Consider the following 26,626-nt stretch of genomic DNA (forward strand, 5'->3'; position numbering starts at 1 on the left):
TTATTTTTAAAACCTGACACTTTAAAAGTAACTTCTTCCCAAATTCTTTCTGTGAGAAAATGGTCAAAAAATTCTGAAACGTGACATCTCATAATTTTGTACAACTCTATCAGATCTTCTCCTAACTTTCTTTGATCTACTGAAATGAGCCCCAGTTTCATTAGTCTCCCCTCATAACTTAAACCTCTTGTGCCTGGTATCATCTTAAAATAATTATCTTGAAATAATTTTGAGTTATAAATTAAATTATCTCGTAGATATATCGTTTGTGTTGGCAAGACATGAAACCCTGAGAAATTCACTGGCTAACAAAAATGTTAAGAAACATGCCACAGCAAAGGTTTTGATGTTAATGCATGATTCTAACAAATCACATATGGTAAAGTGTCTTAGGCAATAAATGTTGAGATCTGGGACTTGTTCAGCTCATCAGAACAGCCAGTCCATTTGAATTACATAACGTGGCCACCACTCCAACACCCCAAAAGTTTTTTAAAAAAGGAAAATATGTTCACTTGGTATTGTCAGTACTGTATATTTAAGACAAATAAGGGCTGATTTTAACATTCAGTGTTGGCAGAAAATGGACACTGGTGGATGAAGTCAATGGAAAGCAAACTTGCGCAGGGTGTATAACGAGCGGCTGATATGCCACCACCTAAAGTTAAAATTAGCTTCATGTTCTTTAAATTATATTCTGTAGAGAAGTTACGTTATTATCCAGGTGATGGCACAGCATCAATACTGCCAGAAGGTCAATGTATTTTATTTGTTTGAGTTTAAGATCAAAGTTGTTATTCAGCTTTTTCTAGTCAATTAACGTTTCTCCCCCTGGGGTTATTGTTAAAGATATTATGGATGGACAGTGGTGGGACACACGCCCACAATTTCCTGATAGGCACTGAGAGCATGCACTCAGAAAAATCGGCCCTCCATATCAGTTTAGCATTTGAACTAGTACAAAATGGTTTTAAGCATGGGACTCAAGGCGGATAAATCCCCTGGACCTGATGGCTTACATCCTAGGGTCTTGAGGGAAGTGGCAGTAGGGATTGTGGATGCTTTGGTAATAATTTTCCAAAATTCTCTGGACTCGGCAAAGGTCCCGGCAGATTGGAAAACTGCCAATGTAACACCCTTATTTAAAAAGGGTAGTAGGCAGAAGGCTGGAAATTATAGACCAGTTAGCTTAACATCTGTGGTGGGTAAAATTTTGGAGTCTATTATTAAGGAGACAGTAGCAGAACATTTGGATAAACATAATTTAATAGGACAAAGTCAGCATGGCTTTACGAAGGGGAAGTCATGTCTGACAAATTTGCTTGAGTTCTTTGAGGATATAACGTACAGGGTGGATAAAGGGGAACCAGTGGACATAGTGTATTTAGACTTCCAGGAGGCATTCGACAAGGTGCCACATAAAAGATTATTGCTCAAGATAAAGAATCACTGGATTGGGGGTAATATTCTGGCATGGGTGGAGGATTGGTTATCTAACAGGAAGCAGAGAGTTGGGATAAATGGTACATTCTCGGGCTGGCAACCTGTAGCCAGTGGTGTTCCGCAGGGGTCGGTGCTGGGTCCCCAACTCTTTACAATCTATATTAACGATTTGGAGGAGGGGACCGAGTGTAACATATCAAAGTTTGCAGATGATACAAAGATGGGAGGGAAAGTAGAGAGTGAGGAGGGCATAAAAAACCTACAAGGGGATATAGACAGGCTGGGTGAGTGGGCGGAGATTTGGCAGATGCAATACAATATTGGAAAATGTGAGGTTATGCACTATGGCAGGAAACATTGGAGAGCAAGTTATTATCTTAATGGCGAGCAACTGGAAAGTACTGCAGTACAAAGGGATCTGGGGGTCCTAGTGCAAGAAAATCAAAAAGTTAGTTTGCAGGTGCAGCAGGTGATCAAGAAGGCCAACGGAATGTTGGCTTTTATTGCTAGGGGGATAGAATATAAAAACAGGGAGGTATTGCTGCAGTTATATAGGGTATTGGTGAGACCGCACCTGGAATACTGCATACAGTTTTGGTGTCCATACTTAAGAAAAGACATACTTGCTCTCGAGGCAGTACAAAGAAGGTTCACTCGGTTAATCCCGGGGATGAGGGGGTGGACATATGAGGAGAGGTTGAGTAGATTGGGACTCTACTCATTGGAGTTCAGAAGAATGAGAGGTCATCTTATTTAAACATATAAGATTGTGAAGGGGCTTGATCAGGTGGATGCGGTAAGGATGTTCCCAAGGATGGATGAAACTAGAACTAGGGGGCATAATCTTAGAATAAGGGGCTGCTCTTTCAAAACTGAGATGAGGAGAAACTTCTTCACTCAGAGGGTAGTAGGTCTGTGGAATTTGCTGCCCCAGGAAGCTGTGGAAGCTACATCATAAAATAAATTTAAAACAGAAATAGACAGTTTCCTAGAAGTAAAGGGAATTAGGGGTTACGGGGAGCGGGCAGGAAATTGGACATGAATTTAGATTTGAGGTTAGGATCAGATCAGCCATGATCTTATTGAATGGCGGAGCAGGCTCGAGGGGCCGATTGGCCTACTCCTGCTCCTATTTCTTATGTTCTTATATATGAACATTATAGCATGGGTGTAATAATTATTAGCTTTATCGTCTATTACGTTAGGGGAGAAAATATATATAGGGGCTGACAACAACAACTTGCATTTATGTAGCACCTTTAACATAGAAAAACATCCCAAGGCACTTCACAATTAGAAATAAATGGACACCAAGCCAAAGAAGAAGTTATTAGGAAGGTTGACCAAAAGTTTGGTCAGAGAGGTTTCCTAAGTGATGGAATGATGGGAGAAAGTGAAAACAGATTAATTGTTTGTGCTTTGTGCATTCCTACCCCTAGAAACACTTGCGAACAGTTAGAAAAAAGATCAACTGAACTTGTTAAGACCATGAAAAATGCCTTGAATGAGCAACTAGCAAAGCAGTTAGCAGCTACAGAAGTGAATCAATAGATGGAAGCTCAAACTTGGCATAAATAAGATTACAAACACGAAGAACTGTACGTATCAGGAGAGCAGTTATTTGTACTGGAGTTTTCTAGCTGTGAGCATGGCTGTAGTGCCGATTGCTGGTGGAGAAGGAGGAGAGATCTGGCTCTGCTGCACTGGAGTCAGCTAACTAGGGATGGCAGAGGAAAAGTACCTGTACAGATTAGGAATCACCACAGAGCTTGTGACTGATGAATGCCATCTGGTCTCTGAAGGCCTCCAGGGACAGTTAAGTTTCTACAATGCTTTACCAGTAGCACTGAAGCTCACCAATGTCCACTGCTTTTATGGCACAAAGCCCTCCCAGGCACCCACAGGTGATAACTAAGATTTTACAACACTTTGCTCCATTAAGGATATAGTTGAAACTTTGAATCACTATGCATCCCACTATATACCCCCTAAAGAATCAGTAGCCAGTGCAGCTAAGTTGTGCCGTTGAAAAACTATTATTTCCTTTTTGCAATCATGGAAGTTCTGATTACCATCCCTGTTTAGTTTTTGCTCAGACTCAATAGCCAAGGTTTTCTGATCAGATGTAGTGTGATAATCTGACCTGGAGAGCACTGGCTTCATGCATATTTCTGGGAACAGCATCGTTTGAAAAATGTGGACATGCTCCAGGTGTAGAAAACACATGTGATTGGAAGGTTGCCGTTGATGGTGGATGGTACGTTGCAAGTATCCATCCATCTCGGTATTACATTGGTCCTACATATACTATTGTGTGCTTTTACACAATCAGTGTTTACATATTCATATAACGTACGTGGATACCAGAATAATATGGTACTTACCATGAGTTCTATGTCAATCTCCCATAGACTCAATTCCTTCCAAGCTCCCCATGCTGACCAAGTGAACCATTCTTTCCTCATATAGCATGAGTACTTTCAGGTTTGGGGCTCCACCATCTGTTACATACTGTGGGGGCCATTTTCATCTTCACTGACTGGGCGGTGATTTGGAGGAGTGGATCGCCTGCCCTTTATAGAATTTGTCCGATTCTCATTCCATTGAAATTAATGTGAATTGCCATTCAGTCTTGTGCGGGGTGGAGATTCTATCTATTCTTTACAAGGCCACCTGCGTAAGAGGGTGCAGGGACTCTAAACGCATCCCTGGCCTCTCAGTTGGAGGTAGCAGGATTGGTGGCTGGTACACCTGTTGAGACTAGGCATATTGAATGGTGGAAAGGACCCAACTGGTGATCCGGGCCAGCATCATGGCTGGAAACTCAGAAGAGGACCTCAAATTTTTTTCAAAAATATTTCACATGCAACCCCTTTACAAGCAACTACCAAGAGCAGCTGATGGCTCTTCCTTGGACGGGGGGGGGGGGGGCGGAGTAGAGGAGTGGGGAATGGGGAATCTGGCACCCTCCCCTTCCCCAGGCAGACCACTCTTTGGCCGAACTTTCTAACCTCACTAATAAGGCTGGCCTAGATGCTAGATGCACCTCTAGTAGTGGGGGAATCCGCCATTGCCATGCAAAGCAGGCAATCTCCACAAACTCGGTGGAGTCAGTGGCGGAGATCCCAGATGGTTGCATTTAAGCAGAATGGCGGGGCCACTGTTTGTGGACAAATAAAAAGAAAAGCTGCAAATGAGGTGTAAGTTGGGCGGATTCTACAATGGGCGAGACATCTGATCCACCGGGCTGCTGCCCAGGTGGCAAAGTCGAAAATGACCCCAACTGTTTGATATTTGTAACGCAACGGTGAACGCTTTTGTGTGAAATTCCTCCTTTCACTGTTTAATGGGGTTGACAGCTGCATCAAAACAGCAAGCAGAGGAAATTCACAGAAATTTACTAGCCATTTACTCCACATTGGAACTTTAAATATTTTATGACTCGAATCTGGAGATTAGACATAACTGCAGTTTTCTTTTTGCAGGCTTATGCAAAGAGCAATGATCACTTTGGAATAATCATTACAGTTGATGATGGGATAAATGCATTGGTAAGTAACATCAGCAACAATCAATTCTATATTGTTCACATTTTACCCTTCATTCCAGTCTGGGACTCAACTCTCAAAGCTCTCCTTACGGGTCTCTATTGAGCGTTGTTTGAGTTGAGTGATTTCTGTGATGTGTTTAAGATGAACATCCAGAGAGGCTTCCAGATAACCAATATTCCAACACAAAAGGTGCTCTGAAGAGAGATCCCTGAATGGTCATTCATGAGAACATTCATGAGGACAAAGCAGCCCGCTTGATTGGCACCCCATCCACCACCCTAAACATTCACTCCCTTCACCACCGGCACACCGTGGCTGCAGTGTGTACCATCCACAGGATGCACTGCAGCAACTTGCCAAGGCTTCTTTGACAGCACCTCTCAAACCCACGACCTCTACCACCTAGAAGGACATGGGCAGCAGGCACATGGAAACACCACCACCTGCACGTTCCCCTCCAAGTCACACACCATCCCGACTTGGAAATATATCACTGTTCCTTCATCATCGCTGGGTCAAAATCCTGGAACTCCCTTCCTAACAGCACTGTGGAGAACCTTCACCACACAGACTGCAGCGGTTCAAGAAAACAGCTCACCACCACCTTCTCAAGGGCAATTAGGGTATGGCAATAAATGCTGGCCTTGCCAGCGACGCCCACATCCTATGAACGAATAAAATAAAAAGCATCCTTGTTTTCCTCTTCTAAGATAGTAGTGGATTCTGAGTACAATTCTGAGAAACTGGATGTAGAAGAATTGCTTGTAGGGATATGGAAGAATAGTTACATCATTTCACTATGGGTAATATGCAAGCTGATTTCTTTTTGTTAGAAAGCAAAGAGCTAAGATGACAAGCAATTCTGCAGAAAAGATATACATGTGATTTTCAAGTCTTTGCTAAATCTCTTGGGTTTTTTTGTTTCACTGACTTCCACTGTTTATTTATGGAGCCTCTTTCTATACTGTGTAGGTGAGAAAGACATTGCATGTATACATCGAAGATGTCAATGACAATGCACCAGCATTTAAAGGGTTACCGTATCAAGCAGATGTAGCAGAGGTAACTAGTTTCACATGTCGAGCCATATTTCTTTAAGCAGGCAGTTTTAAATTACGTTCAATTACATGTTGTCAAAAATGACATAATAATTACAAAATTGCTTCAAAGAATATATTATTAAGAACACCCTTATTTACTTTTGGAGCAGAATGAAAATGTGGGAACAGAAATATTCAAAGTATTTGCCAGAGACACTGATAGAGGCAATAATGGTTCTGTAACATATGAAATTCTAGAGGTAATCGTCATTCTTTCCTTTCTTTTATTCTCTAATATTTGTTTTTCAACTATATCAGATGTAGCACTTTATTTAGATTGTACATTTGGAATATATTTGGTGTACGTATCCTCTTAACATTTTTTGTTTAGCTCATACCCTCAGATAATACTGGATTATTTGAAATATCCAAAAATGGCAGTGTTTACCTGAAAGGTCAGCTGGACTTTTCCATAAGCAACATTTATCAGGTTCTTGTCAAAGCAGTGGTAAGTAAGAATAGGCCAGATCACTACAATAAATAAGCCAAGCTTAATTCTTAAAGTTTATTTATGTTTTTTTTTAAAATGTGCTATAACGGACTTGATTAAACTGAATATAATTTGCGAGATTACTTTAAATGACTAATGATAGGGAGCTATCTTAGTAGATAGAACAGCTTGTCACAGGGCTGGTACCTCAATAACTAAATTGAATAAGAGACAATGCCCAGCACTGTGTTGCTAAAGCAGTCTAGCCAATTGAAAGCAAGGTAAACATGATGAGCGTGATGTGTACCCGATAGAGAAATCCAAACTGTAGGATGCTGGGTCAACTTGTCTATTTCCTACTTTAATTCATTCTTTCCTAGGACTCAAAACTATGCTGCTTCTCATAAGCCTCCGTCTCCCCCTTCCTCCTACAATTCACAGGTTTTTGAAAACCCAAATTTGCTGTCAGCTAGACATTACTTCTCTCTTCTCTCCACTATTATAACCTTGGCAGTATCCTGCCCTACGGGCCTTAGCTCTTTGCCCAGGTTTCTCAATATGTTTTTTTAAAAAAAAGTTTTACATGCAAGGACAAAGTTGGTCAAGGTTTTCCTTGGATTTATTGTATGAGGAAAACAAGAACCTGCTGTGAGGCTCAATACTTCATGTAAAATAGTCAGCATAGCATGCTGAAAGTTGATCGATTGAACTCATTCTTTTTACAGGATCAAGGAAAACCAGAAGCAAAATATTCGACTACAAGACTGATCATAAATGTGATTGACATAGCGAATAAACCACCAGAGTACTTAAGTCCTTTTTACCATGTTCGAATTCCAGAGAATTTACCTGTGGTACGTTTGGTAGGAAATGCACCAGTTTAATTTGTACAATGTGTTTTATTATTATGGTGATCTCTAATTAACTTATTAATAAAATATAAATATTCTTTGTTTAGAATACAGGTATCATCACTGTAACAGCAATTGATGGAGACAGAGGTATCAACAACCCAGTCAGGTATAGCATTAATGGTACGTACTACAGCATTGATGTGAGATGCTTATTGTGTAAAATATATTTATTGTATCACAACCAAAAAGGAGATTTTTATATTTTTAATGACAAATTCCTGGTAGTTATGAACTTGCTGATACCAGTTTGTCATTGACACTAGGGAGTAATTATCACTGGGACTCCCCACTCTATGAAGCGTAGCTCCTGTTGTGTGGTATCGAGCAGCGTTGACAATGTCTGCAAAAAGTTTTTAGTCCAGACTGCTCCATTCTCTCAGCTGAAGGATGCTCGTGTGGAGGAGATGGGAATTGGAGAAGGGTCAGGGAGATATAAACAAATGATATTGGGATAGAAATTGGACCTTGTGGCACCCGTTTTACCCAATTTCGGGGTCCAACGTCCTGCACCCCAAGGACGCTTGAGAAATGCCTAACCCAAAATTGGATCGGGCCATTTTTCAGGCGTCCAAAGTGGCTGCCTAAAACAGGCGTTAAGCCCCTTTACATATGCTAACGTCTGTTTTAGGATTCCTCTGCCAAATTGGGCTGCCCTGAACAGAGCGGGCATCGGGCCTCCACCACTCAGGTTTTCTGGACCTGGATGCGACCTAGCTAGTGGCCGCCACTGAAAAGGCAAGTGTCATTATTTGTTTTTAAATTGACCTGGAGCCAGGAGAAGCAGGAGTGCTCCTCCCTTCTCCACCAAACTCCAGCCGGCCTTGATTGACCTTCTCCCACAGTCCTCTTCCCCCCCTACCCCCCTTTTCCGGGACTTAACTGAGGGCCATTGCCAACGAGGCAGGCGGCCCGAAATAGGATTCTTCAGCCGGGCGAGCTGTCTGTGGAGGTGCGACAGGCACCGACAGTTTGGCACGATTATTTAGATGAGGCCCGAGGACCAATTTGCCGCAATCCTGAGGCCTCCATCTTCAGGAGCAGGGATTGTTCCCAACGCCCATTTTGGTGCTTCAAACCTGGCCTAAACTAATTTTGAGGCTGATATAATGAGGGCTGTTGGAGCAGAGGCAGCAGAACACTCACCCCCCAAATCTGCTTGCCACATTTGGGTGCTTTGCTATTTTCCGACTGGATCGCAATCTGCAGCGGCCGTCAGGAATACTATGGAGAACTCCAGCTCCTCCTGGCTCCACATTAAAGTAAGTTTTAACTTGCCTGTTTGTTGGCAGCCGCTGGTTAGACCGTTGCAAACTCCTGAAAACTTAAGTGGAGCCGCAGGCATAACCTGCCCAGTTGCTGACATATTTCTCCAAGTGGTCCTTATTCAAGGGGCCTAACGCCTAAATAATGGGCTCCGTGAATTTAGCAGTGGGACCACGCCTGCACTAATTGGGCACAGGCCGCCCCACTGCTAAATTGGTATGCTCTGCACCTATTTTACGCCTGAAAAATGAGTGCAACGCCTACCAACTTCTACCCCAATGTGTTTAAAGCCAGACAGTATAAAAACACACCCATGTCCCAGCCTTGTTCAACACATATGTTGCAAGGACGTTTCAAACAGGTTCATGAACCTTAGGGAAGGAACAGACTGTTACTTCAGTTAAATGTACGTCAGGAAAAAAACGAAACCTGGTGTATTTAAACATTATTTGCAAAAGCGTATGGCCCAATTTTAACCCTGCCCGCCTGGCAGGAACGGGGCGGGGGGTGGTGGTTAAAATGGCGGTTTCTGCTGCGTTCTTGATACATTGTTGCCTGTTGCCATTTTAACTGCGCTGATTTTGGTGCCGGAAAAGCCACCCACCACAGGAAGGTGGGGGCTTCATTAAAATGTAACAGTGGAGGTCCGATGACCACTGATTCCCTGTTTGCCAGGGCTGTGCAGTACATCACCTTCCCCAATGACCTCATCAGTCAATACATGAGAGCGTGGGATTTGCAGCAGTGATTGGCTTCCCCCATGTCCAGGGCATCATTGACTGCACACATGTTGCCATCATTGCACTTCTTCGAATGATGCCGTGGGATTTTTAACATCCACCTGAGAGGGCAGACTGGGGTCGCGATTTATCGTCTCATCCGAAAGGCGGCACCTCTGACAGTGCAGCACTCCCTCAGCCTGTAACTATTAGTCATTACCCAGGCTTTTTTCTTTCAGGACAGCCAGGATAAGCACAAGCTCACTCAGAGTCTTCCTTTAACCATGAAAATTCTTCACTTTATATCAGGAGAGCATTAAAATGTCCTCTGTGTATAAAATACCTCAAGGTGAAAAAAGATTAAATAATATACAAACAGACACTTGTTACTTAAAAAAAAATAATTAATTTGTCATGAGCTGCAGAAATGGAACACACAATGGAAACTAACACACCCCGAGCTATGCTATATCATCCGTGAGAAAATGTATGGTTTATGAAGCCTTCCTTATGAGTCATATGAACCATTCCCCACTGTGTATTCTATAACAATAGCTTGATAATGCATTGTGTTAGAAATATTTAATCTTCCTTTATGTTTGCTTGATTAGCAACATTGACACATTTAAATCATTGTAGTGAATACCCTGGAAACAGAATTTCATCCACAGATTGTACTCCTCGTGTATGTTATTACATTTTAACAAATAACTGAAAGTACTCGTAATAATTAACAACTGCAATGGGACTAAGACTGAGGCACAAGCGACCTGATTCAGACATGGCTAATTATGCTAATCTCTGCTTTTAAAGCCTTCCTCTGTTAATGTCTGTCACTGCTATTAATTCTTCCTGTTCAAACACAGGGGGTGAAATTGGCAGTAGTGCAAAATGGGCACTAGCGAATTGGCAATCGTTTTACACCCTGCCTGATTTCCATTGACTCCAATGAAAAAGAAAATTGGGTGGAATGTGAAACGGGCTGCTGAATCACGAGTGCCCATTTTGAGCTGCTGTCGAACACCAATTTCTCCCTCATCCATTGCGTTGCATTATGACTGAAATTTCAAAAAATATAAATACAAGCTTTACAGTTCCCTAATGCCCAGATGATAATGTGTGGGACTGAAACACAAGAAGGTGCAACATCTCTCGATCAATCCTGAATCTATGAGTCAGTCTCTCCCAGGCAGGTGTAGAGCCCTTACATTTGTCCTCAGCAGCTCTGGGCTAGGGAGGGGACAGTTCAGCCAGAATTTCTGCTTCTGATTGCTGTCCAGTGACCTATGCCATGAAGTGCCATGTGTGGGGTGAGGAAAAGATTGGACCCATTTATGATGCTCTCTATGGTCAAATGGTCCGCTGGCAAAAAGGAAGCAATGTTTCAGTTTAACAATGCCAGAAAAAAAATGGGCAGGAAACCATGGATGGTGTGCCTACCATTTCCCAATTGTAAACAATTTTACAACACCAAGTTATAGTCCAGCAATTTTATTTTAAATTCACAAGCTTTCGGAGGCTTCCCCCTTCGTCAGGTCCTAAATATTTTACATTTAATCTTATATCTATGTCCCCTTGTTCTAGACCCCTCAACCACTGGAAACAATCCATTTCTATCCACTTCGTTCCATTTCCTCATCATTTTAAACATCTATGAGAAACCGCACCAACGAGGCGCAACAGCAATACAACCAGAGCCACATGACCACCAGGTGTGTCACTGAGCAAGCCATAGGCATGTTGAAGATGCCCTTCAGGTGCCTGGATAGGTCTGGAGGAGTCCCTCAGTATTCACAGCGAGAGTCTCCAGAATAATCATGGTGTGCTGCATGCTGCACAACATAGTGCAGCAGAGAGGGTTACAGGTGGAGGAGGATGATGGTGCTTGTCAAGCATCCTCTGCTTGGGGCAACATTGAAGAAGAGGAGGAGGAAGAGGAAAATGAAGATGGGGCACCCATCACCAGACCATCTGCGCACATTGCTGCTCGTGATGCCAGGGATGCCCTCATAGCTCACAGGTTCGCATAATGAGAGTTGCAAAATAAAGAAATTGAGATACTCAGTCCTCCTGTCGTAAGCACCATCACCACCAACACCCCCGCCCTCCCCCCAACTTTGCACAGAACAGACCTTCAACCATGCATACACCCAGTGCACATTCGCCCAATGGGTAACGTCACATATTGGCATTCATCATGAAGCACAGGAAAGGGCGACTTGACACTTAGGACGCAACAATGGCCAAGACGTGGTAGTGGTGATAATAACTGTAATGCAGCAATATAAGAAGGAGAATGGATCACAACATTTCTTCAAACTCCCTTGTGCATACCTTTGGTGAACTACAATTGCTTCAACTTATGCTTTCTACCGCTTCTACGTGGTGCATTCCCAGTGGCTTCAGCAGAGGTATTGATAGGTTGTTCAGATCCCTGCTCTGACTGCTGAGATGCCTTTAGCCCATGACCTCTGGGTTTTGGAGCTTGTGAGGGCACCGCCAAAGAATGCTCCATCTACACCTGTGCAGGAGCAGACTTGGCCAGCAGGAGAGGAGACAGCATTGCGGGTACTAGTTAAGGGGGAGACAATGGGTGAGATGTGGGAGCACTTTGAGTGGAGTTCCCACTTCCATGTCCCCTTTCGCCATCATCCCTCTCCCGGGCCACGGCCACATCACTCCCACCACTCTGCTGGAGAGCAGCTTGGTGCAGAACAGTGATGCCTTGTCTGGCCAAGGATAAGGTATCTTGTCATCCTGTTTAAGGCAGCAGACATGCTGACTTCCAAAGTCTGCACGGTCATGGCCATGGGCTGCATAGACACATTTGAGAGCCGTGCTTGAAGCTTAATGGAGGCAGCCAGTCTCTCCATTGCAAACATTCTCACAATTACCTGCGACAACAGTCCATTAGTATTGGAGTTGGACTCCTCCATTCTCTCCTCTATTGTGGAGAGTGTGCGTTGCACATTTTCCAGAACCTTGCAAAGGTGCAGCTGTACCTGAATCATTCTCCTTCTCAACAATGTACAAGACATTAGTAAGGCCACACTTGGAATACTGTGTACAGTTCTGGTCACCCTATTATAGAAAGGTGTCGATGGTAGTCATGATGTGGAGATGCCGGTGATGGACTGGGGTTGACAATTGTAGAAAATGTGGAAATGAAATCCTCATTTCGAGGATTTCATTTCCACATCGTTCACCTGAGGAAGGAGGTAGCCTCCGAAAGCTTGTGAATTTAAAATAAAATTGCTGGACTATAACTTGGTGTTGTAAAATTGTTTACAATTATTATAGAAAGGATATTATTAAACTAGAAAGAGTGCAGAAAAGATTTACTAGGATGCTACCGGGACTTGATGGTTTGACTTACAGGGAGAGGTTAGACAGACTGGGACTTTTTTCCCTGGAGAGTAGGAGGTTAAGGGGTGATCTTATAGACGTCTATAAAATAATGAGGGGCATAGATAAGGTAGATAGTCAAAATCTTTTCCCAAAGGTAGGGGAGTCTATAACGAGGGGACATAGATTTATGGTGAGAGGGGAGAGATACAAAAGGGTCCAGAGGGGCAATTTTTTCACTCAAAGGGTGGTGAGTGTCTGGAACGAGCTGCCAGAGGCAGTAGTAGAGGCGGGTACAATTTTGTCTTTTAAAAAGCATTTGGACAGTTACATGGGTAAGATGGGTATAGAGGGATATGGGCCAAGTGCAGGCAATTGGGACTAGCTTAGTGGTATAAACTGGGCGACATGGACATGTTGGGCCGAAGGGCCTGTTTCCATGTTGTAACTTCTATGATTCTATGATTCTATAATGGCCCCTGGGGTTCAGCATCTGTGTCCAGCTGAGCAGAGCTTGGAGAGGAGTGCGCCTCCAACACAGACTCTCCATGGCTACGCCTGCCACCAGCGTCTGCTTGTGCTCACTTGTGAGTTGTGAATCACCAGGTGACAACCCAACTAACTGACTAACTGGACCCACCAAGGTGTGAGTTCCTCCGCTGGTGTATGGCTGTATGTCCTGTGATGGTGCACCCGCAGAAGGAATGAGGTCCTCTGAGGAATCCATCTCATGCATCTCGCCACATTCTTCTTGAGTGCATGAAGGCCCTGGAAGATGACAGAAAGGGATATTAATTATTCATCAGCAAAGTGACAATCTTGCCAATCACCACACTAAGGTCTGTCAGAGTTCAGTCATTGATGAAATAAAGTCATCATGTGTGTGAAAGATGTTAACATTCTGTCACCAGGCATCTACGGGTTCCCAGTCTCTCCATCTCCGATGGATAGGGTTGCAGCTGTCCCACTTACCTCCATTGCCTCCTCCCCCGCATCTGTCAGCTGGGCTATGGCTGATGGTCCACCTCCAGCCCTCGTCCTCTCCCTTGCATTTTATGCTCTCTTCTACAAGGGCAGAAAGAACAGACCTGTGAGTGACTGAAGGTGACGTATTCAGCCAATGGATGCAGTGCATTGGGTGTGGGTGACCATGAAACAGATGCATCACATTGTATCAGGATTGGGGTGAGTGGCAGTGGTGGGTGCATAAATGGGGAGGTGAGGCAGTGCATAGAAAGTGAAGGATGTTTGATAACATAAGAACAAAAGAAATAGGAGCAGGAGTAGGCCATAAGGCCCCTCGAGCCTGCTCCACCATTCAGTAAGATCATGGCTGATCTTCGACCTCAACTCCACTTTCCCCCCGATCCCCATATCCCTTGATTCCCTTAGAGTCCAAAAATCTATCAATCTCAGCCTTGAATATACTCAATGACTGAGCATCCACAGCGCTCTGGGGTAGAAAATTCCAAAGATTCACAACCCTCTGAGTGAAGAAATTCCTCCTCGTCTCAATCTTGATGTCCAGTCCAGTCCAATTTGATGCTGAAACTGTGCGGAGTGATGTGATTGAGTAGGCTTGCCAAGTCAGAGTGAGAGGTGGGGGCGGTGTTGCACAACATAGGATGTGGGTGAATCAGCAAAAGTGCTCACTTTTCCTGACCTGGTTAAGTCATTAAAACACTTCCTGCACTGCAGCCTAGACCAGGGCACTCTGCCCCTACTGCTGACCTCTTCTGCCACCTCCAGCCACGCCTTCTTGATGGCAGAACCAAGGTTTTCCTCCAATCATTTGGGTAGATGACCTCTCTCCTGCTTCTCACAGCACCCAGCAGTACGTGTCCGAGAGCCTGAGTGCTGCCTTCCCTCGATGTCCATCCATAGCTTTATTTCTTTCTTTCTCCTCCAAAATCCATTTTTGCATTGGCCCTTTAAAAGTGGACTTCAGATTGCATCATGGAGGTGCGCAGTACGCCCGCTGCGCAGCTTGGAGATGTGAAACCTGGAAGCAAAAATAATTGCCTTCAATTGATTTGCGATCACAGATTCCGATGCATTGATTTCACTGCCGGGTTTCCCACACAATTGTTCCCAGCTCCAGGTAAAAATCATGCCCCATGTAAACACTCAAGAATAGGTTGGATAGGTGGTTGAAGGAAAAGGGAATAAAGGAACATGGGAAGAGGATAGGCACAAGGGATTAGGACTACTGCTGCTGTGGAGAATAAACACCAACATGGACTGCTCGGGTTGAAAAGCCTATTTTCATGTTGTAATTTCTATGAAATATTATGTAATGACATTTCATATCATTAGGGACTCGTTTGTTCATTTTCTCACTTCAGGCACAAGCACATTTAATGTGGATAAAGTAACTGGTAAAATCACTGTTGCCTCTTTGCTGGACAGAGAAGATATGAGAGAACTCATTACAATCAATATCACTGTAAGTCATGACTCAACTGCGAAACTCTAGTGTAATGATTTAAAAAGATTTCTTTGCATTAACGGTTATTAAAAATCAATACTGAAGAAGTACAGTCTATCAGTTTGCCTCCACAGTCTTAAATATCTGTGCACATATTAGTGTTTCAGTTGTCCCTTTCTTACTCTATTTCGTACTTTAAAACCGCTGGCCAGACGCAGTCTGAAGGTAGCCATCTTGTGTCGGACTCTCCTGTTGTTTCATTCCTGTGATGTGAGTGACGACGTTAGATTGTGGGCATTATCTCCCTCTGTAACATATGGGATTATGAGGCAATTCAGTACATGCACCCCCCCCCCCCGCCCCACCCCCACCCCCTCCCTCCTCCCCCCGCCCTGCCTTTTAGTCTTCATTCACTAGTTTTACACTCAAACCTGTAATATCTGCTGTGGAAGCAAAACATGGCATTAGTTTTGAAATGCTGATGTCAGCTACAAAAGCTACAGGGTGTGCTCAGTTTATAAAAGAGCTTGAGTTCCACAAGATTAGGCTGTGTACATGTTTGGATGTTTTTTAAAAACAGGAAAAGTAGGTCATCACAATTGGGGGGGATTACGTTAGATTTTATGCTGTTCAGTGCAGCTTTGTTGCATTGCTTGCGCATTTTAACACAGATACCGATTTTAATCACAACGAAGCAAAATTATTTTTTTTATTTCAGGCTTTTGAACTTGTCGAGGGTGTTAAAGACCCATCTGCCACTGCAACAGCAGCAGTTACAATATTAATTCTTGATGTGAATGACAATAAACCAATATTTTACTCAGAGCAAAGAGTAGCTACTGACACATTTCATGTGACCGTGCCTGAGGAGACACCAATTGGCATGCCCATTCTTCACATCTTTGTACAAGACCTGGATCAAGTTAGTTCATTTAATTTTAATTTGATGTTTTTTTCCATCAAGAGCATCTTTCTGATATCTGAGTCCAATTATTTTTCGCCCCTCCCCAATAGGGTAACAATGGAACATTTGAAGTATATCTTAGAGGAGCAGATTCTACGGCTTTTAACTTGAATCAAAATATAGTTTATAATGAGGGAACGTTAACACTCCAAGTGGCAAACTCTGAGGAACTAGACTTTGAGAAGAACCACCTCTTACAGTTTCAGGTATGTTCAACAAAATATCTTTTGATTGAATATACCAGCAGATCTTCCATGACATTGCTCATGATAAATTGGAGAAATGTTGCCACTGAAAGGATCTGGAAAGTTTGTGAGTGATATGCTCAAAGAGAGCGAAGTAAGTGTTTATGATTAGTCATAGAAATTTAATAAATATTGTTTTCTTTACCTACTATGGGAGATATATAGATAAATAAATAACTTTGTCCCCCCTCACATTTCTTAATTACATGCACACGTCACGGGAGAGTAGCTTTTTAGCTAGGAAATCAAATAGGCAGATTGAGTACAGATTTTTATAGTGAGGGCCATGAAATATAATTTTAAAAAAAAGATTAAACTTACTTGCACCTCGTTCTTTACCAAATACCTCTACAATCGTACTTACTGCCATTAAAACATCCTGGTTATAAAATCTTGTTTAAATTCAGGTTTTTTATTTAGGATCTCCCTCAAAACTTGAATATTGGTACAGTCCTTCCAGAACTAGCTGCTTATATAAACCTTTCTGTTGAATTGAATTTTCTCTCAGCCACATGTAAATAAAAGAAATGCAGCTTCTGTAACCATTTAGAATACATTACAAAGTATAAATGAAATTAAATGATGGCAAAATTTTAATGTGTCAAATTTCATGCAATATGCTGTGATTTGCTACATAAAGAATGCCTTGAATGCAGTTAATTTATATTTTTTCTAACAAAGTTACCTCAGAAAAAGTTGATAAGTTAATATTTTACCTTGTTTTGATGTCTTTATACAAAAATACAAATTCCATTTACTTTCATTGTTCCTAAAATGGTTTCCTTGGCTTTCATTCTTGTCAGTACTTCTCCATCACCACTCAAGAGTGGGAAGGGGAAAGAATGGGACTTATAAACAGTAGGTCCTGGCACACACTGTGAATGGTCAGTGTTGTTGTCAACCATAAAAAAAAATGAGTGTTGTAGTCACAGATGCCTACATGGGAGTCTTGGGAATGTAGTATGCTGCCTTATTGAGATTTTCTATAAAGCAGATAGTGGTACCTTTGGGAAGCCTCATGAATAATCCTATGCTTAGCAGAGAGGCACAGCCATTTTTTATTTGTAGCTTTTGTTGATTGGTCCTTGTTGATTGGTTGTTTTCATATGCCCTTAGTGGTCTTTCTTTGGACGTTCATATGCTCACTTTTGAGATAGTGCTAATTTTGATTTGTCAGTATTTTCTGAACACAAAATTTCAGCAAATTAAATGCAAGTGTGACAAGGAAATTTGCTGTGAGTAACATAATGTGACACTGAAGTGTAACGGACAGAGCAGGCCCTTAACACAAGACTTAGGTAGATAGATACATAGATAATGGATACATATGATTCCTGCTGGAAAGAGCATATATTGCAGCAATTCAGCAAGGTTCCTTTGACAGCACTTCTCTCCCCTGTGGTTTCTATCACCACCCAGTACCCCTCCAACTCACACACCATCACTGTTCCTTCATCGTTGCTGGGTCAATATCCCGGGTTAAGTAACCACAAGGACTACCGTGTTCAAGGAGAAGGCCCACTACCACCAGGACATCTAGGGCTGGATAATAAATGCAGCCTTGCCAGCGTCACCCACATCCCAAAAGAAAATAATTTTTAAAAATCCAATTTTGTGTGGGTCAACGTATTTCAAAAGGGATAACAAATGTGAATGAAAGCCTATTTTAGTTCAAACATTCAAAGCAGTGCACCCATCAACAACTTGCTATTATAAAATTTCTTTGAGGTGAAGAAATGTTCTGAGGTGCTTCACATAGACATTGGGTAAACGGATGCCAATCATTGAAAGGAGAGATTAGTAAGAGTGACCAAAAGCATGGTAAAACAGATGGGTCTGGAGGAGGTTTTTAAAAATGGAGACGTTCAGGGTGCGATTTCCAAACAGTAGGACCAAGGTGGCAAAAGACTCTGCCACCAATGATGGGATGAAGTCAATGGTGAATGTCAGAGTTAAAGGAATGGAGTGTATGGCAGAGGATATCAGACTGGAGGAGTTCACAGAAATAGGATGGGACAAGGTCATGGATGGATTTACATATGAGAATTTTGAAATTAATTCATTGGAGAATAGGGAGCCAGGGTACGTCAGTGAGAACTGGATTGCTGGACGAGAAGGAGTGTGGGAGAGTTTTTGCTGAGGTAGCGGTGGAGGTGGGCAATGTTGCAAAGGTGGAAGTAAGTCACCTTTGTGATGGATAGGCTACGGGGCTTAATGTTCAGCTCAGGATTGGACAGGAAGCCAAGATCATGAATGGCCTGGTTCAGCCTGAGAGAGTGACCAAGGAGGATGATACAAGGGAATGGAATTTGTGTTGGGGCTTTTCTTCCTGTTGTTAAGCTGAAGGAATTTGTAAATCATTGATGATTGGAGATTTGGGGGTAAATTTTAACCCCACGAACGGGTGGGTTGGGGACGGGTGGGAAGGTAAAAATTATAAAAAAGTAAAACCCAACCCCAACCCGCCTCCAACCCACCCACTTCTGGTTTTAGCAGAGGTGGGTCGAGGGGCGGGCGACCAACCTGCTCTCAGGAGGCGGGTCGGTCAGTAAAATCTTTTAAGGAGGCTGCGGGCCTCCATTTTGACAGTTTTTTTTATTTTTAACTCCTGGGGGCCGGAATTCGACTTCATGCCATGTAAGAGGAGGTGATAAGGGCCAGGTCAACAGATAAGTGCTTTTATTCCACTGCTTGTGGGCCAGGTGGAGCAGGAGTGCTTCCTCCAGGCCCAACAAGCTTACCTGCTGCGATCCCACACACGCAATCGGCTGACCACCTCCCCATCTCCGACCCCCTCATGATCTTCGACTCCCCACAATGATCTCCGACCCCCCCCACGATCTCCGACGATCTCCAACCCCCTCCCACGATCTCCGACCCCCCCACGATCTCCGACCCCCCCACACGATCTCCGACCCCCCCACGATCTCCGACCTTCCCCACGATCTTCGACCTTCCCCACGATCTTCGACCTTCCCCACGATCTCCGACCTCCCCCACGACCTTCGACCCCCCACGACCTTCGACCCCCCACGACCTTCGACCCCCCACGATCTCCGACCCCCCCACGATCTCCGACCCCCCCACGATCTCCAACCCCCCCCCACCGCCCGTCCCCGCATCTAAGATTTACCTGCTGGCATCCATTCCCTGGCTGTTCTCCCGTCCTACTGACGGCCAGCCTGTCAATCTGGCTGGCCTGTCGAGCAGGAAACCTACAAAAAAAAGAGATCCTTTCACCAGTTTGAACCTGTGCCCCTTGTCCTACCGTCACTGTTTATTTTGAGGTAGTGAATGGATGGGAAATCAGGCAGGCTGTATTACGGGCCTTGTTTTCCTCTACGTGCTCCACCACGCAATTATCTAATGCCCAAGAACAAAAGAGGAATGTCTGCCAGGACACATTTATGATTTCGCTAGAAATACAAAAGAGAGGAAATCTTCACAAATGCATTTAGGCCAGAGGAATTCTTACTTTTTCATCTTTAGCTCAGTGGACAATACTAGCAGGCTAACTGCTCTTAAACAAGTAATCACATGCAGAATACTGGCACTGAGTTTGAAAGCTAAATTTTCCTTTGGGCTGTGAAAAGTCCTTTACAATGCCTGAAGTAACTTGAGAAATAGTCTTCGACAATATAAACATTTCTGAGAAGTTTGCTGAGGCAATACTGTCATAAAATATAGAGCAAGCTAAGGTAGAGGCATTTATGTAAGCAGACTCAGCATATACCTGCACACATATTGTTGCAAACAGTGTAGTGAAATTATGATGTGATGTGACAATACATTGCACAATTAGTTAATAAAAGGCTAAATTGCTGATACATTTTAGCTGCAGTTTTTTACCTGCACACAATGCCAGTAAGGCTCAGTGTCCTACATGGTGCCTCAGAAAATTATGGGGGTAAAATTGGCGGTGGTGCAAAACGTGCCATAAGGGATTGGCTTATAATGATGTTGCCCATCGCTTGTTGCCCTGAGAGTCAACCATAAGTTGTGGGACAGGAACCATACGAGGACCAGACTGGGTACAGGTGATAGCTTCCCTTCGCTCAAGGACATTAGTGAACCTGTTGGGTTTTTACGACGATCCTGAAGCTTTCATGGTCATTTTTCTTTTTTGCTGCTGGTAGCCCACAAATTACCAGATTGATTGAATTCAATTTCACAACATGCCATGTGAACCCATGACCTCTGGGTTGCCAGTCCAGTGCCGTAACCACCAGGCTGTCGTACCCAATTACGTGAGTGGTTATGTGTGTGGGGTGGGGCGGGGGTAGACTTGAGGTGAGTGGAGTTCCTCTCCCTTACCCCAAGGCCTCCTCCCCCACAGACAGACAAACATGCATGTAATGGTGTACATTTTGATGACCTAACAAGAAGCATAACAAGACAGCTTAACATTAGATTAACAATTTTGGCGTGTCTCTTTAATTGTTTTTCTTCTCTTTCTTTCTCCGCAACATCTTCCTTTCATCTTTTATGTTTAGCTCTTTCTTTTTCTTTCTCCTCCTTCTTGATTGCTCATGTTTTAGCTGGGGCCTAGTATAGGGCTGGGAAAGGAAAAAAAATCCTAAGCTTAAGTCAGGGACTAGAAATGTATAGACAAGAAAACAGGAAATACTAGAGATTGGGGCCAAGTTCTTTTGCCAACTTGTGGATAACGAGGGAGAAGCCACAAACAGGGTCAGATCTAACAGTAATGGAGGGGAGAACAGCAATGGCAACAGATATATATGGGAGAGAGCCAAAGGACTGCCTCTCCCGTGCAGCTCTGTTGACCACAATTACATAAATGTGCACAACCACAAATCCCCAAAGTACTACTCCATCCTCGACACAGGCGCATATATAATTATGCTACTCTCCAAATAGATGGAAAAAGTTCAGAGTTTGACTACAGGCCAAATATTAATTTCTTATGAAACACGGGCCTGGCTTTTCTGCTTTTCTTGTGCTACGGAAGAAGCACATGTAGGACAGGAAAAAAGAAAGAAGTTGCATATATATCATGCCTTTCATGACCTCAGGATGTCCCAAAGCACTTTACAGCCAGTACAGTACTTTTGAAGTGTCGTCATTTGTAGGAAATGCGGCAGCCAATTTGTGCACAGCATAGTCTCACAAATAGCAATGTGCCATGTGATATTTTACGTCCACTTGAAAGGGCAGACGGAGCCTCGATTTAATGTCTCATCCAAAAGGTGACACCTCCGACAGTGCGACACTCTGTACTCTGTACAACAGTACTGTACTCGAGTGTCAGCCTAGATTTTGTGCTCAAGTCCCTGGAGTGGTATTTGAACCTACAACCTTCTGGCTCAGAGGTGAGAGTGCTTCCACTGATCCACGGCTGTCACAGGAAGACGTGTAAGTTAGCATAGGATTGTGTAGTGCTAGAGAAGTGCCCCAGAATGCATCACTGAAGTATTCTGGTCTCCCTTCTGCCAAATATGAATAGAAACAGGTTCCATCCAATCATCATTCAACTTGTCTGTAACCACCAGTGCCACATCATGCCTTTTAATGCCCATTTTGCGAGCAATTCCCATGATGCAATTGTTCTAAAGTGTGCCAGGCATATTTCAGGGTACTGTTGATTGTTGGGGGACCAGCACAAAATTGTCCATGATCTGGCACAAATTGCCAGTCTCATGCAAAGAGGGTTGGTACAGGAAGTGGAAATATGTGATGGATGCTTTTTAAAGTTTTGGTATATGGTACATTGTTGGTGTAGTGTAGAGGGGACAGTACTCCGTATCTAGCCATGCTGCATCCTGAGCTGTGGCTGATTGTTCCTTGGAAAGCACACAGGAATCATGAAGAGGAGAGGCTCACTCCTCTACAAGAGTCATAATTGATCACACCATTGGGATTTTCACCAGCAGCCAGCTTGCTGTCAGGAGTGAATAGGTGCAGCACATTTCAGGTGTGCTGATCCTCTTCAGTGCCAGGCAAACAAGGAAAATCGTGCCCTCAACTCTAGTGAATAAGCCCAAAAACCTCAACTCTCGTCCTCCATGGTAACATTCAAATTAACCTGCGTTGCTGTTGTGTCCTTCCATTGCTATTATATCCTCTGTACTGAGGGAGTGCTGCATTGTCGGAGGTGACATCTTTCAGATGAGATGTTAAACCAAACCTCCATCTGCCCTCTCAGGTGGACATAAAAGATGGTAAAAGATCCCGAGGCACAATTTTGAAGTGGAAACGCTACACGTTACCCCACCCATGAGTCATTCACCTGACGAAGGGGATAATCTCCGAAAGCTTGTGATTTTAAAATAAAATTGTTGGACTATAACCTGGTGTTGTAAGATTCCTTACATTTGTCCACCCCAGTCCATCACCGGCATCTCCACAGCAGAAGTAAAAATAGTGTGTCATCAGTATGCGGTGAAAACTTATGTCACGTGGTTACTACACTGGCTCTGAATTTCCTTGTAGCTCTTCCTTCTCCGCTGCCATAACTTTGCCAGAAATGTGTCGCAAGTCCTGTTTGCACTGTGTAAATGGGGGTCAAGAAATTTGATGGCGCTATGGCCGTTTTACAGATGTAAAGCATCAAATATGGCGTGATCGTGCACACTGCGTGGCTGAGGTGCGCCGCTTGCCATATTGGTATAGGCATCAAAAGAGGCGTCCAGGGCCCAGCCCTGAAACAGCATTAGACTCTTTGCATATGAAAACAAGGGCCTGACACTTGTTTGATGCCTCCTTTATCAAATTGGTTTGCCCTGAACGCTGCCAGCTGGCTATGTTCAGGAAAATCAAGCTACATGCGGCCTAACCAGCGGCTGCTACAGGCCGCCACCAAATAGGTAAATTTACCTGAATGTGGAGCCAGGAGGTGCAGGGAACCACAAGCTCATGGGGCCCAGACGGCTGAATACAAGGCTGCCAATGATGGGGCGAAGGGAGGGGGGATACACAAGAGGCCAGAGTTTGAGGAAGGGGTTTTAGGCTGAAGGAAGATACAGAGATAGGAAGTGGTGAGGGCAAGAGGGAAGTTAAACTTGAGGATAAGAATTTTAAACCTGAGCTGTTGGGGGACCGGGAGTCAACCGTTGGGGGACCGTTAGCAAGGATAGTTGTGATGGATGGGTGGGGCTTGGTGTGATAAAAGATATGAGCAGCAAAACCTTGGATGAGCTGAACTTTTCGGAGGGTGGATGATGGAACAGTGGCCAGGAGTGCATTGGAACAGTCAAGTCTAGAGGTCACAAAGGCATGGATGAGGATTTCAGTGGCAGATAGACTGAGGTAAGGTTGGGGGCGAGTGATGTTACAGAGTAGTAGCTGGTCTTTGTGATAGTGAGGATATGGTTGGAAGCTTAGCTCAGGGTCAAATAAGATGCTGAGATTGCGAACAGTCTGGTTCAGCCTAAGTCAGTGGCCAGGGTGGGGGATGGAATCGATAGCGAAGGAACAGAATTTGTGGCAGGAGCCAAAGACAATGACTTCGGCATTCCCAATGTTTAATTGGAGGAAATTGCAGCTCATCCAAGACTGGATGTCGGACAAGCAGTCTGACAACATAGAGGCAGTGGAGGGGTTGGGACAGATGGTGGAGAGGTAGAGCTGGCTGTTATCACCGTACGTGTAGAAGTCAACCCTAAGTCTGCAGATAATGTCAGCAAAGGGTAGTATGTAGATGAAGAAGAGGAGAGGGCCAAGGATAGATGGTTACGATTGGATAGGTAAGAGTGGAACAAAGTGATGGCAGTCCCAAGGTGCTGGATAACGGAGGAGCGGTTTGGTCGACTGTGTCAAAGGCCATAGAGAGGATGAGGAGGGATAGTGTACCATGATTACAATTACAGGGGATGTAATTTGTGACTTTGGTTCGGGCCACTGCGGTGCAGTGGCAGGAGCGGAGTCCTGATTGAAGATTGAAATAAAGTTTTGGAAAAGATGGGCACAGATAACATGTTCAAAGACTTTGGTGAGGAAAGGGAGAATGGAAATGGGATGGTAGTTTGCAGAGAAGTTTCAATACAGTCTATTGTGAAGATGCACATACAGCCACTATGTGGGATTTAATGTGTATGCAACAAAAGTTATACCAAGTCAAGAGTTCTTAAACGTCCTTGATTTTTTTTAACACTGACCTCTGAGATACTGAACCTTCTCAATGGTATAGTTAACAATAACTGGCAATATTTAAATAACCTTTGCAACATTGAAGTGACATATTCTGAACTCTTTCAGAACGGATATAGCATTGTTACGCATTGCCTTCTAATGAATCGTTCCCTTCACTAATGTTTGGCCACATTAGATTTGATCCGATTGAATGATTTTATTTATACTCGGCAAAGTAGAGGGGGCTGTTTACAATGGATGTCTGTTTTGCTGCCCATGCAAATATTTTCAGTACAGTAGCATGCCTTTTAAGCTTGATGTTGTTCTAACAAAAGCCGATTATATTGATTTTAGTAAATTTCATTGTTTCATTTCAGTTAAGAAAACAGAGTAAATGTAATGAATCAAATTACTGAGGTTTTGTGTTTGTAATTAATTATTAAGTTGCCAAAACTCTGATATATTTGAAATACTTATGTTATACTGAATAGCATGAAATAGATGTAATTTTGAGTTTATTTTTTAGTTCATACTTCAATCAGCAATGTCCTTGGGAGTGAATTTTCTTCTTCTTTCCAGCACACTTATCGTGCATGAACAGCGTCGGAAACTTTTTTTGCAAGGCAGACGTTTCTGCCCAATTTCCGCTTCTAAACGGCTTCCCCCAATATTCTCGCACTGCTGCGGCTCTCCTGTGATCCGCACACCAAGACACCACTGGTCTCACCTGAATTAGTCAAAGTTGAGAGCCATTGGCGAAGCAGCTCCTAGTTTCCTTGATTTGGATCGCTGCTGCACTCGGCTTCTACTCCTAACCCCACCAGCTCATCCAAAACTCTGCTGCCTGTATCTTATCCCGCACCAGATTGCACTCGCCCATCATTCCTGTCCTCACTCACCTACGTTGGCTTCCGGTCTGCCATATGCCACAATTTTAAAAATTCTCATCCCTTCATGGCGTCGCCCCTCCCTATCTTTGTAGACACCCCCACCCCCCCTTAGCCCTATTTCCTCCACTAAATGCAGCGTTCACTGGCCTCCTGTGTATTTTGCCTCTCACTTCACCCCACTATTGGTGGCTGTGCCTCAGCCACCTGATACCTACATTCAGAAATTCCCTCCCTAAACCTTTGCACACTTCCACCTCCCTCTCCTCCTTTAAGACACTCTTTAAAACCCATCTGTTTGACCAAACTTTTTGTCACCCCTCCTAATATCTCCTACTTTGACTCAGCATCCATTTTTTTTCTTTTACACTTCAATGAAACACTTTGGGACTTTTTTCTACATTAAAGGTATGTCTTCTTTTGGTTAACTGCACACCACACATTTGTATGATTATTTTCTCAGACTGATTAAGTAGCATGACACTTTCTCAAATTCCACATTTTTATTCTTTCAGGTTTTTGCTGTTGAATCGGAGACAGAAGAAATTTTCAGTTCAGTTGCAATCGTACATGTTGATATAACAGACAGAAATGACAACAGCCCTGTGTTTAACCAAGATTATTTTATACTGGAAGTCCCAGAAGATAGTGCAAATGGCTACAATGTGACTTGCATTACTGTAAGAAATTCTAGTGAGATTTTATCAAAAGATATTTTAAAATCGTTTTTGTACAGCGTGTTTATCCATCATTTTATGTTTCCAAAGGCTACAGATGCTGATAGCGCAAATTTTAGCAAGATAACCTATCAACTTCTTGGATCGGACAATGTGTAAGTTTCCTGGTGACACCGGTCAGTCTGACTCCAATATCAAATCACCAATGTTGGCAATTTTGTTGCATCCAAAGTGAGGTAAACTTAATGTAGTGTGAGTATATCACTATCGGGGCATAGTGACCACTTGTTTATGAAGGCAGAGAACCATTAATAGTCTCAGCAGCTTTGTTATCATTATATATGTAACATTGTTATTTATATGAATCACCTGCCTGTCATAGTCAGAGCCACCTTTTAATTGTCATCAAATTGTCCTTAATCAGATGGTTTAATGGTTTTACAAAGCTATAGATTGGGAAATTCATCGGAGCTGCTCCTGTTCTGCCGCCATTACTTTGACAGGAGAGATATAAACAGGCTGACGATTCACTGACACCCGTTTTACACAAATGGACAAAGTCAAAATCTACC

At 43.4% G+C, this 26,626-nt stretch overlaps 1 protein-coding gene across 1 annotated transcript in view; it reads left to right on the forward strand.

The window, feature by feature from the left end:
- LOC137320437 (cadherin-related family member 2-like) overlaps positions 1–26,626 on the forward strand; it is a 97,361-nt gene that overhangs the window by 8,768 nt on the left and 61,967 nt on the right. Inside the window, exons 4-14 of the mRNA XM_067982132.1 lie at positions 4,929–4,994; positions 5,967–6,056; positions 6,205–6,294; positions 6,426–6,542; positions 7,250–7,378; positions 7,483–7,558; positions 15,111–15,211; positions 15,912–16,115; positions 16,208–16,363; positions 25,893–26,057; positions 26,145–26,209. Coding sequence (XP_067838233.1) covers positions 4,929–4,994; positions 5,967–6,056; positions 6,205–6,294; positions 6,426–6,542; positions 7,250–7,378; positions 7,483–7,558; positions 15,111–15,211; positions 15,912–16,115; positions 16,208–16,363; positions 25,893–26,057; positions 26,145–26,209 — 1,259 coding nt within the window. The remainder of the gene's footprint in view (positions 1–4,928; positions 4,995–5,966; positions 6,057–6,204; positions 6,295–6,425; positions 6,543–7,249; positions 7,379–7,482; positions 7,559–15,110; positions 15,212–15,911; positions 16,116–16,207; positions 16,364–25,892; positions 26,058–26,144; positions 26,210–26,626) is intronic.

This window comes from Heptranchias perlo, chromosome 4 (genome assembly GCF_035084215.1).
Source record: "Heptranchias perlo isolate sHepPer1 chromosome 4, sHepPer1.hap1, whole genome shotgun sequence".
NCBI classification, from domain to species: domain Eukaryota; kingdom Metazoa; phylum Chordata; class Chondrichthyes; order Hexanchiformes; family Hexanchidae; genus Heptranchias; species Heptranchias perlo.